This window comes from Scyliorhinus canicula, chromosome 11, assembly GCF_902713615.1.
Source record: "Scyliorhinus canicula chromosome 11, sScyCan1.1, whole genome shotgun sequence".
Taxonomy (NCBI): domain Eukaryota; kingdom Metazoa; phylum Chordata; class Chondrichthyes; order Carcharhiniformes; family Scyliorhinidae; genus Scyliorhinus; species Scyliorhinus canicula.
The window spans coordinates 127,135,053-127,155,406 of record NC_052156.1 but is presented as its reverse complement, the minus strand read 5'-3'; the positions used below and the strand labels follow the sequence as shown (position 1 = coordinate 127,155,406).

Here is a 20,354-nt window from a genome sequence, read left to right as displayed (position 1 = left end):
GACTCCATAATTTCCGACAACGGAAGGCTTCACCTTCATCCAACAGGTTCCATTGGAGGAGCATGTACGAGGACCAAAGGGACCCAAAACCATCTCCTCCATTTTTGTCAGCAGCAAACAAGATAAGAGAAAATGGTCGGCCGGCGTGGGTCGCGAAGGCCAGCCGGCGCGGGTCGCGAAGGTTGACCGGTTGGTAAAAATGGGTCCCGGAAAAAAAGTTTGAAGAACACTGTACTATATCATATATGTGCAGCACTGTACATTACTGGCTGAAATAAGTTGCAAAACAAAATACAACACTGAATATAAAAATACAATATACAAATTACATTTTTTTTAAATTATAGTATTCACCTCAGTACTTTTACATTGACCAGGCTCCATCAAGTGGTTGTAGTTGGTCCATACAGTTGGTAGCTGAAGTCCTAACTACCTGCACCAACCAACATCTGTCACTAGATGGAGCTCAGGACTTAGTGCAAGTTCAGGAGTGGGGAGCCAGAAGTCAGGAGCCACTGATGAACAGGCCCCGAGGGCTCACCCAAGAACAAAGTGGCAAGGGTGGTGGTGCGCTTAGGATTAGTCAGCAAGGCGAGGAAGCAAGAGGGTGGTTGTCGGCGAGGGTAGGAGTGGTCAGAAGGGGGCAAGAGCGGAAATGCTGCAGGAAAAGTTACGTGAGCAGACAGACCACAAGACCAAGTCTGTGACAAAATTTTTTAAGTGAAACTAGATGACCAGATATGACATGACTTAACGCTTAGATGAAACAACGTTAAGTTAGTCAACGTCAAGTGAGGACTGACTGAATATAAAATAGTATAGAAGGAAAATGGCCATTCAGGAGCTCGCACGTCATCCTGTACAATAGCAAGGCTTGAGAACAGCATTCACAGTAGGCTCCACATACATCTCCACATTAGGGAGACTAAACAGACTGGGTGACTGTTTTGTGGAACACGTTCAGTCAATTCGCAAGCTTGACCCCGACCTTTCTCTTTCCATTCCAACTAAACATTTTGCTCTTGTGCCCCCATATGTTCCTTGGTCTGCTGCGAAGTTACAGTGAAGCAAGCCCAACGCAAACAGGAGGATCAGCACCTAATTTTCCAATTAGACACTTCACTGCCTTCTGACCTCAACTTCAACAACCTCAAATAAAAAACCTTTGCCATCATTTCGATCAATTTTTAAAAAAAAAATTATTTTCCCACATACTCCTTCCCCCACGACCATTGGTACTTGTCTTATGTTCTGCTTTCACACAGCACTGACCCTTGTTCTGCTATTAACACATTCTGTTATCTTTATGCCACTATTGGCACTTTCGTTTGTCTTTAACACCACTACTAACACCCTTTGCCTTGTAGCCAAGAATCTTTGTCAAATCTCTGCTGAGCTCTCACCTATCACTGACCTACTTTGCTCCAACCGCACCAATCTCACCAACAGTATAACATCCACATTTCTACCTACACCTTAAAAGGTTTTGCACTGGGTGTAGAGGTAAGGAAATCAGCAAAGCCACTAAAACCATAGTTATCATCTTCTGATAACTTTGGTCAAATTCCAAAACATATTTGAGCAACTTAAATTAAGGTAGTCATTTAATTGAATTCTTCATAAATACAAAATTTATTACCTTCATTTAATTGAATTCTTCATAAATACATTTGTCACCTTCCACATTGTAGCATTTAGCTGTTTGTTTAAATCTAGTGTTCTGGCCTCAACCGTCCTGCTGACTACTGGCTACTGTCACAGAATCGCTGCGGCGCAGGAGGCGGCCATTCTGCCCATCGTGCCTGCACCGACTCTTCAAATGATCAAGACTTAGTGCCATTCCCCTACCCTTTCCCTGTACATTACTTGAATTGAAACAATCATCTAGTGCCTTCTTTAATGCCTCCGTTGAACCTGCCTCCACCACATTTCCAGGCAGTGCATTTCAGACCGAACAACTTGCTGTGTGGAATTTATTTTTCTGACATTGCATTTGCCACTTTTGCAAATCAATTTGAATTCACACCTTCTTGTTCCCAATCTTTTCACATGTGGAAAGTTTCTCCTTATCTACTCTATCCGGCTGCCTCATGATTTTGAACTTCTATCAACTCTCCTCTTGGCCTTCTTGTCTCCAAGGAGAACAGTCCCAATTTATCTAATTTCTTTTTGTAACGGACGTTTCTCGTCCCTGGAACCATTCTTCGAAGCCTCTTCTGCACTCTCTCCAATTCACATCCTTCCTATGGTGTAGCACCCAGAACAGTACACAATATTCCAGCTGAGTTCTAACTAGTATCTTATACAAGTTCAGCATAACCTTTTTGCTCTTCTACTCTATGCCCCTATTAATGAAGCCCAGAATACTACAAGTTTATTAACTGTTATCTCCAACCGTGCTGCCACCTTTAATGACTTATGCACTTATATACCCAGGCCCCTCTGCTCCTGCACACTCTTAAAGTTCTTCCCCATATTTTATATAGTCACTCCATGTTCTTCCTACCAAAATGAATTTGCTCGCACTTTTCCACATAGAACGTCATCTGCCACCTAGTGCCCACTCCACCAACTTGTCAATGTCCCTCTGAAGTTCAACACTATCCTCCTCAGTTTACAATACTTCCAAGCTTTGTATTACTCACACATTTTGAAATAGTCTCCAGCACAGCAAGATTTAGACCATTAATTGATATCAGGGAGCAAGGGTCCAGATACTGACCCCTGGGGAACCCCACTACAAATCTTCCTCCAGCCTGAGAAATTACCATTAACCATTCTGTTTCTTATTAATAATAATCACTTATTGTCACAAGTAGGCTTTGATGAAGTTATTGTGAAAATAACTTTCACAAGTTATTGTGAAATAACTTGGGGGAGGCTGGTACGGGAATTGAACCCGCGCTGCTGGCATTGTTCACAAGCCAGCTGTTTAGCCCACTGTGCTAAACCAGCCCCCGCTTATCAAGGCAGGAAGTTGAAAAAGATGTGGACTCATACAGTAGTCTAACTTTCAAAAGGCATTCAATACAGTGCATTGCAGATTTGTGAGCAAAGTTACAGATGGAATTAAAGGGGACAGTAGCAAAGGTGAACATGAAATTGGCTGAGTAATTTCGATCCCAACTATGGAGTTTATATATCTTTCACTTTTACAGGTAAATCTGTCTATATTGAACTTAATTTGTCACTGATCAATCCAAGTTTAAACTCTATTCTTGTAAGGTCTTGGCCATGTTCTCAGTCTATAGGCATTACCACTTCAGTGAGTTAATTAAAACTGCATTTAGGTATCCCACAGACAGGTGGAACACTACTTCCTACTAATTAGATATAGCTTTCCTTAGAATTGGCCTCTGCTCCCTTCCCTCTTACCCAGTTACCAATCTAAATCTACCTATAGGGGCAGCACGGTAGCATGGTGGTTAGCATAAATGCTTCACAGCTCCAGGGTCCCAGGTTCGATTCCCGGCTGGGTAACTGTCTGTGCGGAGTCTGCACGTCCTCCCCGTGTGTGCGTGGGTTTCCTCCGGGTGCTCCGGTTTCCTCCCACAGTCCAAAGATGCGCGGGTTAGGTGGATTGGCCATGCTAAATTGCCCGTAGTGTCCTAAAAAGTAAGGTTAAAGGGGGGGGTTGTTGGGTTACGGGTATAGGGTGGATACGTGGGTTTGAGTAGGGTGATCATTGCTCGGCTCAACATCGAGGGCCGAAGGGCCTGTTCTGTGCTGTTCTATGTTCTATAATAAACACTGATCCTTCTAAAAGAGCTTATCATAAGACATTTGCTCATTGGTTTTTGAAATTCCACATGTACATGATATAATTTTCCTTCTTATTCAAATAGGAGGTCACCTCTTCAAAATACATAAGTTAGTTAAGCATAGTTCTGTGAGCCACAGAAATAACTTCAAATAGCAACTGGCCGTTTAACATTATAATCCTGCCGACACTCGCACTCTGCCCTTGTTTATGTGTATCATTCCAATGAAATTCATCAGATATTCGAGGAATAACACATCACCTTTTGATCCGATGCTTTACAATAAATTGCAATAACTCGACTTCAACCTATTCTCCCATTTGTTCGACATTGGGTACGAGTAGAAATGTAGAGAATAGGAGCAGGAGGAGCTCTTCAGCCCTTCGAGCTTGTTTCACCATTCATTATGATCATCCAACTCAATAGCCTGACCCCCCCCCCCCCCCCCCCCCCCCCCCCAACCACCACCCATATCCTTTGAGCCCCTTCACCCCAAGTGCTATATCCGACTTCTTGAAAACATACAATGGTTTGGTCTCAACCGGTTTCTTTGGTAGTAGTTCTGCTGCTGCCATTTACAGCTCCTCTGGACTGCTTTTTGTTTAATGTTTTTATTTAGGATTTTTTATATTTTACAGAGCAAAGATAAGTGTGAACTTACATCAGAAATATACATACATTGGTTGTCTTTTGTTATTTACAAGTTAAAGCTAGTTTTTCATTTTCCGGTAGGCGTTTAGTTCTCGTTGGGTCCCCTGCTTCCCTCTTCTCCCTTCTCTTCCTGACCCCCCCTCCCCTTCCAATCGTCTGACGTGCCCTCTTCTCTCATTGGTTCTTTGATTCTGTTCCTGTTGGGGAGGCGTGATGCCGTGTATTTTGTTATGTGTTGGACATGGTTGGGCTCCATGCCTCTTTATTCCCCCCTCCCTTATCTTTTTGTTTGTTTTTGTTGCTTCACCATGGCTTCCCCCTCCCTCCTGCTTAGGGGCTAGCAGTCAGCAGCACCATCCAAAGCTGCAGACCGGCTGTCCGACCAATTGGAATGTCTCCAGATGGAGAAAATGAAATTCGCCATCCGGGGGTTGGAAGAGGGCTTCGACAAAATGTGGGAGCCATTCACTCAGTTGTTCTCCAGAATGATCTTTTGTTTCTTTACTTGTCTAACTATCTTTCCCTTTCAGCTTGCACCATCAGTCATTTAATCACTCCTGCCTTCCACCCATCACAGATCTTTGCTCTTTATCTCCCCTTTGAGCCCGTTCCCTACTGCATGCTTGAAAACCGCTAAATCTCTAACCTCTTCCAGTTCGGATGAAAGTTCATTGACCTGAAACAATAACTCTACACCAGTGCTACCTGGCCTGCTGGATATTTCCAAACTTGCAGTGTTTTGTGCAGTTTTTGTCTCCTTACCCAAGAAGATATACTTGCCACAGAGGGAGTGCATCGAAGGTTCACCAGACTGATTCCTTGGATGGCAGGATTGTCGTATGAGGAGAGATTGGGTCAAGTGGTCCTGTATTAACTGGAGTTTAGAAGAATGAGAGGGGATCTTATTCAAACGTATAAACTTCTGACAGGGCTGGACAGACTGGATGCAGACGTGATGCTCCCCCTTTCTGAGGGGTCTAGAACAAGGGGTTACAATCTCAGGATACGAGGTAGAATAGTTAGGACTGAGGTAAGGAGAAATTTCTTCACTCAGAGGGTAATGAACCTATGGAATTCTCTACCACATAAGGCTGTGGAGGCCAAGTCACTGAATGTATTAAGAAATAGGTAGGTTTCGAGACACCAAAGAAGTAAAGGTTTCTAGACATCAAAGATGTAAAAGGTGTATGGGGAGAGAGTGGGGAGCATGGTGTTGAGATAGAGAGTCAGCCATGGTCACACTGGATGGTGGAGCAGACTGGAAGGGCCAAATGATCTACTCCTGCTCTTAGTTTCTATGTTTCAGTTACTGCTGATTTATGGCTTGCATAATACTTAGCAGATGTGAAATATCATAGTAATTGAATAGATTGCACATTTTCTTGTGCATTACACACACACACAGGAAAACTATTAAGAGGTGACAGAGGGAAGAAAATTACAATAGTATGAAAAGCAAAGAGCTAGAAGTTTGGGTACTGGAATGTGCCCTGATACAAGGTAGTTTTGTTTTGGGTCATAGAGCTATTTCGTTTTCTGGCGAGTTCATCTGTGAGCTTCATGAATGATTTTAGCTTAAATGCAACAGATTACGCACTTTGTGAAAATGCATGTGCCATGTTGTTTGTGAAATCACTTGTCAACTTATTCCAAGTGTCAGTCAATTTTATAATGTATTATTTTATGCGTATTTATTATATATTTGATACTTACTCTTTCTCGAAGCCTTACATCACAGATTATTTCAAGTTCACGTCCACAACTGTTTAATACAATAGCAGATGCAGTCTGGAACAGAGAGGAAGATGTTTACAAACACTAAAAATGCAGTGAATGCAGTAGCAAGAAAAAACAATTTGTAGAAAAGTTATAAAGTTTCTGAAAGAGTTCTTAATTATTAGTTTGTCCGACACGATTATTGTTTTGCTGGAAATGCATAGTTTCTTGAAAAGGATGTTTTAAGAAGTAGCAACAAAGTTAATACGTTTTGTTAACAAGTTCAGTTTTGCAAGAATAGCTGCTGTACATCAAGACCTGCTCTTATTTAGTATTCCTTTTTTGCTACTTTTGATGCAAAATTGCTTCTGAACCACATGCTTTCAAGTGGACAAAATTATATAATGAATATTTACAGAAGTTCTTTTCAATTACTTCAAGATATGGATCATGCTGTCAAAGACAGCATTTACTGCCTGTACCTAACTGCCAAGAAAGGAGTTATGGACTGTGTTTCTTCAACTCTGCAGTCCTTGGAGTAAAGGTACACCTACAGTACTGTTAGCTAGAATCTACAAGGAATTTCAGTCACGATGAAGAGGTGATACATGTGCATCAGGATGGTGCATAGCTTGTGAGAACTTGGGAGGCGATGGTATTCCCAAACATCTGCTGTCCCAGATGGAGCTCATGGATTTGGGAGGTGCTGCCATTGCAGCCATGATCGAGAATAGTAGAGTAACTGCATGTTTAAGCTAGCAGACTGTTTTGCTCTGGATGATGCAGAGCTTCTCGAGTATTGTTGCAGCTACATCACCCAGGCTAGTAGACAGTATCTGACATTTGGTTTATAGGTAGTGGAGGTGCTTTGGAACATCAGAAGACTAGGCATTCACATCATAAAATCAAGCCTCTAGCCTGCTCTAGTAACGATGGCATTTATGTGGACGGTCCAGTAACTCTCTGGTCAATGACGACCCCCAGGATGTTGGAGACTCAACAGTGGTAATGTCATTGAATGGCAGGAGATAGTTTAGCCCCCCCTTGTAGAAAATTGCTTGGTATTTTTGTAACGTACGTTTTACTCATCACCTGGACGTTGGCTTATATGTTAAGTCTGGTTGCAGGCAGACATGGACTGCTTTGCTACCTGATAAACTGTGAACCACCCATTCTCTGCCATTTCATGGAGATTGCCCCTTTTTCAACACTTCCATCCATATCAGCACTTCTCCCTTTCCAACCAGCTAGAGTTGGTGTTTTGCTACTCTCCATTCAAGTTGGTACTCTTCCTTCTTGTCATCCCCCTTGTAAACGAGTAGTGTCCTTGACCACTTCTATACTACTTGTATGTATTAATTCTTGTTTTTTTGTTCAAAATTACTGTAACCTCCTGGTGTCAGATCTACCGACCAATAACTCATGTTAACACTCTCCTTCCTCCATCCCAAAGTGTTGTGCCGTTCCCACCAAAGCACCACTCTCAACTTCTGCCCTTTTCCTTCTCCCCTCAAACATTTGCTCCACTTTTCTTTAATTGCCATCAATTTCCCCCATTCCCTTTTGCCTCATAACTAAGGTAACCACACTTTAAAGTAATTAATTGGTTGAAAGAATTTTGGGTTGCCCAGAGGATAGAATAGGAACTAAATAAGTTAATTCTTTCTATCCTGCCTCACCCCACCCCATTGCCATTCAGTCCTCCTCTTGTACAGTCATCCACTTCCCACTCCTGTGCTATGCATTCTGCCCTTCCCTTATTCTGGCTCCTACTCCTTACCAACCAATTGCTTGCCATAATTGCTGCCCCTTTCCACTCAACTCATTCCTTACTTTTGTGTATCCCACCTGGTACACATCAACCTGAGTCTGGTGGTTAAGCATCAAACAAGTACTGTTCTTCCTTTCAGTGCTAATGGCCCAAGTTTCCATTTTTTCCACACTATTTGTGAACTCCCATTCCTGCGATAGTTAGGCAATCAGAACATGAGTAATGAAAACAACCTTCACCAATGCAGAAAAACACTGGATGATGCAGAAGCAGCCAGAAAAGGAAAGGCAGGGCAGAGGGAACCCAGTTGCAATGACTATCAATATTCTAGGAGCTCAATATTGCCAGTCGGTGTAAAACAATGATCAGCATGCATGATATTTAGGTTGTAGGTTCACAAATGTTTTTAATGATGCGGGTTTGGGCTCATAAAGGACAAGTTAAGACTGCCCGAGCTTATTTCATGCAGAATCCCAACAGCTAGCAGAGACGCTAATCAATCAGCGACGCAATTTAAATTAAGTACCGAATGTGAAAGGATAGGACATAGACCAACACAATCAAGCTCACTGAGCCAAACTTTAACTACGCTCTTTAACAAGTAACAGGTATCAGCAACAAAAAATAATTTTAAAAAGTCTTGGGATTAGAAGGTTGCTAGATGGGACAAAGTTCCTTGGTCTACCCAGCAATTGGAGACAGCATCGCCATTTGAAACAAGGCAGATTCATATTCTCAAGTTCTGAAAAAGTTCCACGTCTATTTTCAGATGTCTCAGTTAACTGGTTGACCGGTGTAGCATTACTTCAATCCCTGTTGCAGCTGGAGCAGATTTGGGACCTGCCTTCTTGCACTTTCCATCATCGAGATCGCAGACCTGCCTTTGTTTGAGGAGAAGAACTACTTTGCTTTACAGCAATTTCATCTTTATTGTTTCAAAATTCAATAAATCTTATTTTCCTGAAAGTTACTAGCGTATTGTATTTTAGCCCAACTTAGATACCAAAAGATTCATTACAAAACTAATAACTTCTTGAAACTGAATCACCAACGAAGAAAATCAACAAATTTAAAGTAAAAAGCACCTGTTTAGCACGCTGTAGGTCACTTGAAAACACATGAGAGAATCTGACTTTGCTGAGAGCCTGCCCTGCAGCCTTAGCCTGCTTGAAGCCAAACTCCGACAGCGGCTCATCCACTCCTTGCCCTGAAAGGGAATACAAAGACACTAGAGTAACACTTTTTGTACTTTGTGCTCTTTAAGATACATAACTATAAAAGTGATGAAAATTATACAGAAGAACAAAGTAAAGGAGTAGTCAAGTCTGTAGGACACCCAATGAGTTGGGGGGTTGGGTTTGTGTTTATTCTTTGTAAAAATGTTAAAATACTGAAAATGTTAAAGTCTGTAGGGAGCTGCAATTGCCCCGAGTTTGCAAACTCTCAACTGTCCCTAATTGGATGGTGAATGTGGAGGCGGGTTAATAATGCGCCTCGTGGGGCATCACGGTGACCTAGTGGTTAGCACAGCTGCCTCGTGGTGCTGAGGTCCCAGGTCCGATCCCGGCCCTGGGTCACTGTCCGTGTAGCGTTTGCACATTCTCCCCGTGTTTGCGTGGGTTTCACCCCCACAACCCAAAAATGTGCAGAGTAGGTGGATTGGCCACGCTAAATTGCCCCTTAATTGGAAAAAATAATTGGGTAATCTAAATTTATAAAAATAAAAACAAATAAATAAATAAATAATGCGCCTCGTGGAAGATCGTGCAGGTGGGCGAGACTCCAAAAGGGTTTGGGAAGTGAAAATCTTCCAAGGCTAGAAAATGTTGCTCCAGGTGACCCCTTCATATATTTAAATGTTATGGGTAGTTTCATAAAAGTACATGTAAATAATAAATCTTTTAACTGTACTGGTTATAGAAGACACAATAAATGCATTACAGAATACAATGGATTTAGGATGTAGGAAGAAGATGGCAAAGACCTCATAGAACAATACTGCATCTCAAACTCAAACCGTCTGACTTGCACAATTCACAAATTTTAGATCTTATATGTGCTTAAGGACCATCTCAATAAAAGGTCTTTCTAATGGGGCTCTATAGTTTACTGACCTAATTGATAAAAGTTTAAAGATGATAATCGTACTAGATTTTAAGTATAAAGTAAACATTCTATTAGCCAAACCTTCCAACCACAAATAATTTTTTTCCTCTTTACCAATTCATAATTTGTTAGATTTATGGTTTAGTGAGCTATACTACCGCAGATTCCGGAGAACCAATTGCCAGTTGTAAAACAGAAAGCCATGTGGGCAATATCTAACGAGACCACATCAAAAATAGGAAGAAATATCCTGACTGCATTATGGGGGAACAATTACAGAGGTAATGGACAAAACCAAGTCTCACCTCTTCCCAAACCAACTGCAAACATTTACATTTTGGGCAGTTACAAATCAAAAGCAGGCGACCTGGAACTCATTTTTTCCACAGGAACAATTTGAAAAAAATTCAAAATATGTCTTGTAGTAGGATTGAAATACAACATTACAAGTTAACACAGAACATCTTCAGCAAATGAACTTTCCATCCCCGATGTCCTCCTTTCCTCACAGTTCTGGGATACAGCCTACATGGTACTGGAAGCTTTCCTGGGCTTAATCTAGAATGCAAACTGTAAATACCATTCCAGTCAAGACCTAAACCTGTCCTTGCTTGTTTACCTGTTAGTACGCTTTGTATTTGGTATTTGTATTTGGCTCAGTATTTGGGTTTGAACCCACATTCAGGTTTGAGTTGATATTGTTGCTACAATGATAGAAAATGTCATGAGGTATTAAATTAGGTCCAATATTGCCTACTGTGGTGTTCCAGATAGATGTTAACGATGCTTTGACACTATCCAAAGGCCAAAGAGTTCACCACTGTCCTTGCCAATATTCCTTCCTTAAATAATACTTGAATGGCTAATGCATCTCATTATTGTTTGAGGGATATTGTTGATGCAGATTGGCTACTGGGTAGATCCAGCTAACAATTACTGCACTTTAAAGTTATTCGTTCTGTGAAGCTTGTGGAAATGTTTTTATTTTAAAAGGTCTTTCACAAGTCATTCATGATTGAGCACAACATTCCTCTGCAGTGGTCACTAGGGGCTGGTTTAGCTCACTGGGCTAAATAGCTGGCTTTTAAAGCAGACCAAGGCAGGCCAGCAGCACGGTTCGATTCCCGTACCAGCCTCCCCGGACAGGCTCCGGCATGTGGCGACTAGGGGCTTTTCACAGTAACTTAATTGAAGCCTACTCGTGAAAAGAAGCGATTTTCATTTCATTTCACTATGTCCATTCTTGCTTTAAAATCAGAAGATTGCAGATTCAAGCTCCAGAATAGATTTAAAACATAATCTTGGCTGACACTTCAGTGCAATGTTGAGGAGAGACAACCATTTCAGAGGTATCAGAGCAATTCAACTGTTGATTTGCTGTTTGTGGATTGTTGCTGTATGAAAATGGTACTGAATTTATATAATACAAATACAGCTCTAATGAAAGGCCTGAGAATATGAACAATGCACATGTTCTTTGTGCGGTCAAAAGCTTGAGCCAGTGTTTACGTTGTCTTAAACTGGAGGCAAAGAAAATTTGAACACCAACACTGACAGCCTGCAGTAAAGTGGTAAACCCTGGAGCCTTCCTGGCTTGCATGGGTCAACATTATCCACAAAATATATTTACCTAATAAGCCTGATGTAAAAACCTTATGGTATACTGCTAGAACAATGCTGCACAAACCGTTTAATGGTGGATGACGCCATGCAACAACACAAAGCTGAAAAACCAGTAAGTAGTAAAAACAAATCAAGAGGCTCAAGCCAAGAGATTTAGCCACTTCACTACATCTTTGCAGATACTAGCATCCTTTTGTGATGGCAGTTAGCCAAGTCCTACAAGCAGCTCATCCTCCTAAGAATGTTCCTTAGCACAGGGAACCGACAAATGAATAAAGGGGAGAGGATATTTCTAAAGCAGAATCTTCCCAAACACTTTACTGTTCAGTTAATCACAATTGGAAATCTAAGCTCGAGATAAAACATTACATTATTTTTGAATAATACTTACCTTGAAGAAGTTTTGCTTTATTGTATCTTGTTTCACCACTAAAAAAAATGTTTTAAGAAATACAATTTTAAACCAGTAAACAGTAAAATAATCCCAGTTTTTAAATTTTTTCTCTTTCATGGGATGTGGGCATCACTGGCCAGGCCAGCATTTATTGGCCATACCTGGGTACTCTTGAAATGAGTGGCTTGCTCAGCCATTTTAGGGGCAATAAGAATCAACTACATGGAGTCACATGTAGGTCAGACCAGGTAAGATGGCAGATTTCCTTTCCTAAAAGGACATTAGTGAACCAGAAATATGTTTCCAACATGGCCACCAGTACGGAGACTAGCATGATATACCATTAACGTAATTCAAATTGCACAATCTACCATGGTGCTATTTGAAGCAAGGCATTAGCCTGGGCTTTTGAATTACTGGTCCACTACGCTACCATCTCTCACTTCTCAATACAAGATTCATAAATATCTACAGATAGAATGGGGCAGCATGGTAGCACAGTGGTTAGCACTGTGGCTTCACGGCGCCAGGGTCCCAGGTTCGATTCCCAGCTTGGGTCACTGTCTGTGCAGAGTCTGCATGTTCTCCCCGTGTCTGCATGGATTTCCTCCGGGTGCTCCGGTTTCCTCCCACAAGTCCCGAAAGACGTGCTGTTAGATAATTTGGACATTCTGAATTCTCCCTCCGTGCGCTGGAATGTGGAAAATAGGGGCTTTTCACAGTAACTTCATTGCAGTGTTAATGTAAGCTTACTTGTGACAATAAAGATTATTATATCAATCACACATTATATATTAATTATATAAACAAATGAACACAATCATCATGCCATCACAATGCATGAGAACTGAAGGATCATAACCCCAAAATAATTTGTTATGCACATTTCAGATGACAGGACAAATTCAGATGGTATCAAGGTAAAATATCTTCTGAAATATGCAAAAGAGAAAGACCTAAGAAACCCTAAAGCATTGCTCCATGCTCCCAGAGTCACCATCTTCATACTTAGCATGACAATGTGTCAAACCCTATTGCTGGCATTCAAGAGGGAACTGGATTACTATCGGAAAAGGAAGAATATGCAGGGCTACAGGGAAACGGTGAGAATTGCTGCTTCAGACGTCAAACGCAAGGCAATGCAATAATTAATATAAAAGATAAAATTGATAATAGAGAGAGCATCTTTTCAATCCTATTTCGCATATACATAATTCTAAGCAGCAAAAAAAAAAAATGAGCAATTGTAGGATAATTGAGCCAAACAGTTTTCAGCTTACTGAATCTACACAAAAACTGTCATAATACATATCTCATTATTCTGCTTGTTGCAGGTACACAATTCAAATGTGAAGGCAGGAATTACCTGCGGTCAACTCTTTATGAAATTTCTGGGGAGGAGATTGGTTGATTTTATTGGCTTGCCAAACAATGATATTGGAATTCCAGAGGTGGGCAGTCTGCAACCTGCAAATATTCTGCAGAAATAGTGCCCGTTAAGAGGATGAGAGATTTTGTTTGGCCTTCAAAAGAATGGAAGACTCCCTTTCTACATCAACAGTATGTGTATTATGCCATGTATCCACAGCTTATCAAAGATGAAAGACCCATCAACAGCAGAATAGACCACAGAAAGTGAAAGAACACCCCTTCGCGTTAAATGCACTGCACCTCTTTCTCTCTGTCTCCCAAGTCACTAACCCTGATTGGTGGCAAAAAGTTGCCAGCCATCAATTCCAGCAAGTGACTGTACCTTTCTTATAAGCTGCAGGAAAGGATCAGCACTGCAAGGACAAGTGGAAGGAACAGTCATGATGGCCCACTATTTTTGAACAGTGACAATGCTGCAGCTCAGCTGAAGAATGTTGGAATGATCTGTTGACATGACTGGCTGCCACACAAGAATGTCTCATCGACATACTTGAGTGTCTCTTTGTTCTGCTCATCAGTCGCCTGCATTCTGATGCCTCTACTGATTTTAATATTATAGAGCAGACAGCACAGCTTCACTAACTTGGGCAATTTCTGTTGTGTGTGCTAAGAGTCACTTTAAGTTGTCCAGACAACAGAATCCTTGCTTCAAAATATTGCTCAGTTATGAACCCAGGTTTTGGCATAGACCCCACTGTTTTGTTGCTGGCCTAGTTGGTTGTCAAGGCAATTAGCCTCATCAGCCAAGGTCAAAGAGGATAGATATAAATTCCCCAGGAGCCATCCATCCAGCTTATCTCTCTGGAACAGATCTCAAATGTTGGTCTGTCATGATATGCAAGAATCAAAGTAACTCTCAGCATACCTGATCTTTATATGGACAGCGTTTAGCTTGACACCACATGTATTCACACTGACACTTATTTATTTTTCTATTTTTCGTGTGGCACCTGTTGGGCATATGAAATGAAATGAATGAAAATCGCTTATTGTCACGAGTAGGCTTCAAATGAAGTTACTGTGAAAAGCCCCTAGTCGCCACATTCCGGCGCCTGTTCAGGGAGGCTGGTACGGGAGGCTGATATGCGGAGTCCAAATGAGCACATGTACATTATCTTTTTCTTTTAAATATATTTATTCAACAACGGTTTTCAACAAAACACTCCAAACAGAAAAAGGAATAAAGCACAAAACAAGCAAAAATTATACATGGGATTTCCAACAAAATACAATAACCCATTTAACAAATAAACACACCAGGTAAGGAAAACGCCCCACTCTAATCTAAACAAAAAAGAAAAACCAACCGCCCCCCCCCCCCCCCCCCCCCCCCCCCCCCGGGTTGCTGCTGCTGTTGACCGCCACCTAACGTTCCGCGAGAAAGTCTAGGAATGGTTGCCACCGCCTGGAGAACCCCTGCACAGACCCTCGGCAGGCAAACTTTATCCTTTCCAGCTTGATGAACCCTGCCATATCGTTAATCCAAGCTTCCACGCTTGGGGGCTTCGCATCCCTCCACATTAGTAGGATCCTCCGCCGGGCTACCAGGGACGCAAAGGCCAAAACACCGGCCTTTCAGCTCCTGCACTCCCAGCTCGTCCGATACCACGAATAATGCCATCCTCCAGCTTGGCTTGACCCGGGTGTTCACCACTTTGGATTATGTCCTCGTAAAGCCCCTCCAGAACCCCTGCAGCGCCGGGTATGTCCAGAACATATGGGTGTGATTTGCTGGGCTCCCCGAGCACCTCGCACATCTGTCCTCCACCCCAAAAAACCTACTCATCCTCGCCCCCGCCCTATGAGCAACTTTGAACTGTATTAGGCCGAGCCTGGCGCAAGAGGAGGAATTAACCTTACTCAGGGCCCACAGATCCTCATCCAACTCCTCCCTGAGCTCCTCCTCCCACTTGCCCTTTAACTCCTCCGCCAAGGCCTCCTCAATTTCCTGCAGTTCCTGATAGATTGCCGAGACCTTGCCTTCTCCAACCCATATGCCCGAAATCACCCTGTCCTGAATCCTTCGTGGTGGGAGCAGCGGAAATTCCCTCACCTGCCATCTCACAAACGCCCATTTGCGTGTACCTAAAAGCATTCCCGGGAAGTAACCCAAATTTCTCCCCTAGGCTCGCAAAAGTCCCATCGATGAATAGGTCCATTTTTAAAATCCCTGCCTGATGCCAGCTCAGAAACCCCAACCTGTGGTTCTCTCGTATCGGGGACCAGACCGAGGCCCCCACCTCGCCCCTATGTCACCTCCACTGCCCCCAGATCTTCAGAGTCGCCATCACCACCAGACTCGTGGTGTACCTTGTTGGCAGGAGCAGCAACGGTGCCGTCACCAGTGTCCCCAGACTCGTACCCACACAAGACGCCACCTCTAGCCTCTTCCACGCCGCCCCCTCTCCCTCCATTACCCACTTACAGATCATCGCCACATTAGCTGCCCAATAATAGCCACATAGATTTGGCAACGCCAGCCCCCCTGTCCCCGCTACACTCCAAAAACACCCTCTTCACCCTCGAGGATATATTCGCCCATACGAATCACATAATGCTCCTGCTTACCCGTTTATTAAATACCTTAGGGATTAGGTTGGGCAGGCACTGGATGCACATGTGCATTATCAGCAAGGCTCTGAAATCAATTAAAAAAACCTTGCTGCCTGCAACCTTGCTATTGCCACTCAGAGCCACAAAGCACATAGTAATAGGCTGTATACTGTTCAAAGCCAACAGAGGCTTGTCAAACAGGAATATGACATTTGGGGCACATCATGACATTGGCAGCACAGTGGTTAGCAGTGGTCAGAGCCACGGATCCGGGATAAATTCCGACCTTGGGTGACCGTGTGTGTGTGTTGAGTTTGCACATCCCCCCCCCCCCCCCCCCACCCATGTCTGTGTGGATTTCCTCCCGCAGTCTAAAATATGCAGGTTAGGTGCTATATTGCCCTTGAGTGGTTAGATGGGGTTATGGGGAGGGGGAATGGCCTGGGTAAGTTGCTCTTTCGCAAACAGAACATGCTGGGTAAACGCAGCAGGTCTGTCGGCAACTGTGGAGAGAAAGGGTTGAAGCCTCAAGTCTGGCCAATTACTAATCTTGGGGCTGGGTTCACGTTATGATGCCTCAAGAGTCGCGAATGAAATTCCAGCCGGTGACTTTGCATTCAATCCAGAGTGTCTGATGGGCCTTCCAGCTGCCAGCTGGAATTAACCCAGTGGCGTAGCAGCGCAAAATTCAGGTTGTGTATGAATCGTCCCTCCCACAATATTCTAACAGGAAAATGCCCAGCGAGCAAGAAATATTAATACCGCCGGTTCCGGACCCAGTTACATGACGGTCCCCGCCGGTGCGAGCAGAGAGCGGCCCGGTGTTTTAAACCTCAGCCGGCCCTAATGTCACCGAGTCGTCTCCGGCCCGAGCTCCCTAACCCGGGACACTACTCACTGCCGAACCAAGGTGATGGCGAACTTCATTGCCGCCAAGTAGCCGGCTCTCCCTGCAGACAGCTCCACATCGGAACAAACCGCCCTCCCATAGGCTGAGCCGGCCCACTGACGTCACCCCATAGCAACCAATCTGGGCAGGAGCCTTCCCGGTGACGCACGCGGTCGCCTGTTCATTTCCATAGCCCTTGTTCCAGCTAAGGGCAATGAGTACTTGGGGCTCTTTTGTGCCCTGCAACGTGCCCTCTTCACCCACTCATCCAGCCAAGTGCGGAATACTGCCTTCTCAAGTGGTGGGAAGATTTTGGCGAGTCACTCACCATAAGATACCCAGACTCTGACGGGGTTGCCAACTGAGTTTAAATGTGTTCTTGGAGGCTTCATGACTTCCCCCACACTTTCAACCATTAGCCCATCATACTTCTGACACCCAGCCTTCCTACATCCATTGGAAAGCAAAAGGACACATTGTCATAATATACACACAAGTATATGATAGCCATTGAGACCTGCGTTCTGCATGAACACGCCACTAACTGATACTCGCACATTAAAGCGGCAGAGATGGCGTGGCAAGGCCCCCATGAGGCACAGCGGGTGCAGGCCGTAAAACAGCTCCAGAGCCTAAGCCTGGATGAGGGCGGCCATTTCGGGCCCTTTTCACGGGCTCCCGCGCATGCACGCATCGACCGTGGGGACGGCGAGGCCGAAGACCGAGCTCCGCAGGCGCACACTACGTACGACCGCACCAGGCATGCACGGTGGAGCACTGAACGTTCTGACGTCATGACGTGCAACAACTGTGACTCGGCACACTTAAACTGGCAATGTCCCACGAAATCCCGACGCTGTCTCTAGTGTGGCAAGCTTGGCCACTATGCAGCCCTATGTAGGTCTGCTCAACAAACTACTTCTCGTTGCTCCCACCAGCCGCGCAGGGACGTCCGGACCGTCCAGCCACCGGTCACCGATTCCGACTCCGACATGATTCCGGACCCTGACACCGAGGATCTCAAAGCACCATTCTGGGTGGGCATCATCACCAAGCACAAGGTGCTTCAGAAAAAAAAAAGGCAAGTTATCCCAGTGCTGAGCATTGATCCGGACGACAAGTGGTTTGCCACCCTCACGGTCAACAAATCTCGCATCCGATTCCGGCTGGACACCGGGGCTCGTCTGACCTCGACAGCCTCCACGTTAAGCCTACCATCCTGCCATCTGCCTGCCAGCTTCTTGACTACAATTGCAATGCCATTGCTGCCAGTGGCTCATGCCAGCTTGTGGTGTTTCACCGTTCCTTAAAGGCCACCCTGCCCTTTGAGATAGTAGGGTCCACCAAAGCTTCCCTGCTCGGTGCTCAGGCGTGTAAGCTCCTAAACCTCGTCCAAAGGGTTCATTCCTTGTCACCCGCTGAGGCTTCAGCATCTCCAGACGCTGACTTTCAAACACAACTGAAGAACATCATCACTCGATACCACGGTGTGTTCGAGGGCATGGGCACACTCCCAGACACGTACAAAAATCTTTTAAAACCAAATGCCACGCCTGTGGTTCACGCACCTCGCCGGGTACCGGCACCCCTCAAGGACCGCCTCAAGCAGCAGCTGCAGGACCAGGGCATCATATCTAAAGTAACAGAACCAACTGACTGGGTCAGCTCCATGGTGTGTGTTAAGAAACCATCCGGCGAACTACGCATCAGCATTGACCCCAAGGATCTGAACCGCAACATTATGAAGGAACACTGCCCTATCCCAAAGCGCAAAGAACTCACCTGCGAGAGGGCTCGCGCCAAATTTTTCATAAAGCTGGACGCATCTAAGGGGTTCTGGCAGATTCAACTTGACACCTCCAGTCGGAAGCGCTGCACCTTTAACACCCCATTTGGCCGGTATTGTTACAACCAAATGCTGTTTGGCATCATCTCAGCATCGGAGGTGTTCCACCGAATAATGGAGCAAATGATGGAGGGCATCGAAGGGGTTTGGGTAAATGTAAATTTTTTTTTTTTTTTTTTTATAAATTTAGATTACCCAATTATTTTTTCCAATTAAGGGGCAATTTAGCGTGGCCAATCCACCTACCCTGCACATCTTTGGGTTGTGGGGGTGAAACCCACGCAAACACGGGGAGAATGTGCAAACTCCACACGGACAGTGACCCAGAGCCGGGATCGAACCTGGGACCTCAGCGCCGTGAGGCGGTTGTGCTAACCACTATGGGTAAATGTAAATAACATCACCGTCTGGTCTACAACCCCACAGGAACACATTGATCGCCTCCAATGCTTCTTCCAGAGAATCCATGAGCATGGCCTCCGCCTCAACAGAGCCAAATGCTCCTTTGGTCAACCAGAATTCGCCACCCACCACAGAGACTAAATTTATGAACTGCCTTAATTTCTGAACTCTCCAAACTCATGAACTGATTGTTTCGTTACCCTGTTTATTAATTCACTGGTTTGTACATACTGTTATTCATGTTCTGCTTTGTGTTACATACAGTCCATCTGCACTAGACACCTTCCCGTGTAAATATGTTAGAACTCTTGTATATAGTCCTGTAAATATGCTCACATATGTCCCATATAGTCAGGAACATTCACATACCACACTATTTATTGCCACGTTCACATATATATTTTTTTAAAAGGGGCGATGTCATAATATACATAATATACACACAAGTATATGATGGTATTACTAGGGCAGCACGGTAGCATTGTGGATAGCACAATTGCTTCACAGCTCCAGAGTCCCAGGTTCGATTCCGGCTTGGGTCACTGTCTGTACGGAGTCTGCACATCATCCCAGTGTGTGCATGGGTTTCCTCCGGGTGCTCCGGTTTCCTCCCACAGTCCAAAGATGTGCATGTTAGGTGGATTGGCCATGATAAATTGCCCTTAGTGTCCAAAATTGCCCTTGGTATTGGATGAGGTTACTGGGTTATGGGGATAGGGTGGAGGTGTTGACCTTGGGTAGGGTGCTCTTTCCAAGAGCTGGTGCAGACTCAATGGGCCGAATGGCCTCCTTCTGCACTGTAAATCCTGTGATAACCTGTGATGGTGCATAGACACACACTGACTGACACACTGAAAGACCAATCAACACACAGAACACTGCAGCCAATCACCAGACAGGGCACGGTCACTATAAAGCCAGAGGGCACTAGTTTTCCAGCTCATTCGGGATGCAGCCTCTGAGACAGCCACAGCCCGTAATCAGTAGTACGAACATCTACCATGTGCTAGCAATATAGTCTGGTCAGGTCAGGTCAACCTAACATAGTGTCGGCCCACAGTGCAAGTATGTTTAACAGCTCATAGTTAAATAAAAAAGAGTTGTAGTTCTACAAGTGTTGGCAACCTGTCTCTCTTACTGCTCTGGTTAACAGAGCAGTAAGTTAAAAAGTTAACAGATTACTTGCTTAGTTGTGTAGAGACCTTTGGAGA

The 20,354-nt window shown here is 44.2% G+C and overlaps 1 protein-coding gene across 2 annotated transcripts in view; it reads right to left on the bottom strand.

Annotated features, from left to right (window-relative positions):
• The window catches only part of tigara (TP53 induced glycolysis regulatory phosphatase a), a 33,181-nt gene extending 16,166 nt beyond the window's left edge, over positions 1–17,015 (bottom strand). For both annotated transcript variants that reach the window (XR_005462296.1, XM_038811353.1), the window contains exons 1-4: positions 16,905–17,015; positions 12,020–12,057; positions 8,985–9,106; positions 6,126–6,200 (exon numbers count right to left, since the gene is read on the bottom strand). Coding sequence is in view for 1 of the 2 variants with exons in the window: in XM_038811353.1 (XP_038667281.1) it covers positions 6,126–6,200; positions 8,985–9,106; positions 12,020–12,057; positions 16,905–16,933 (264 nt within the window). In the remaining variant the exon portion in view is untranslated. The remainder of the gene's footprint in view (positions 1–6,125; positions 6,201–8,984; positions 9,107–12,019; positions 12,058–16,904) is intronic.
• Between the last annotated feature and the right edge of the window lie 3,339 nt (positions 17,016–20,354).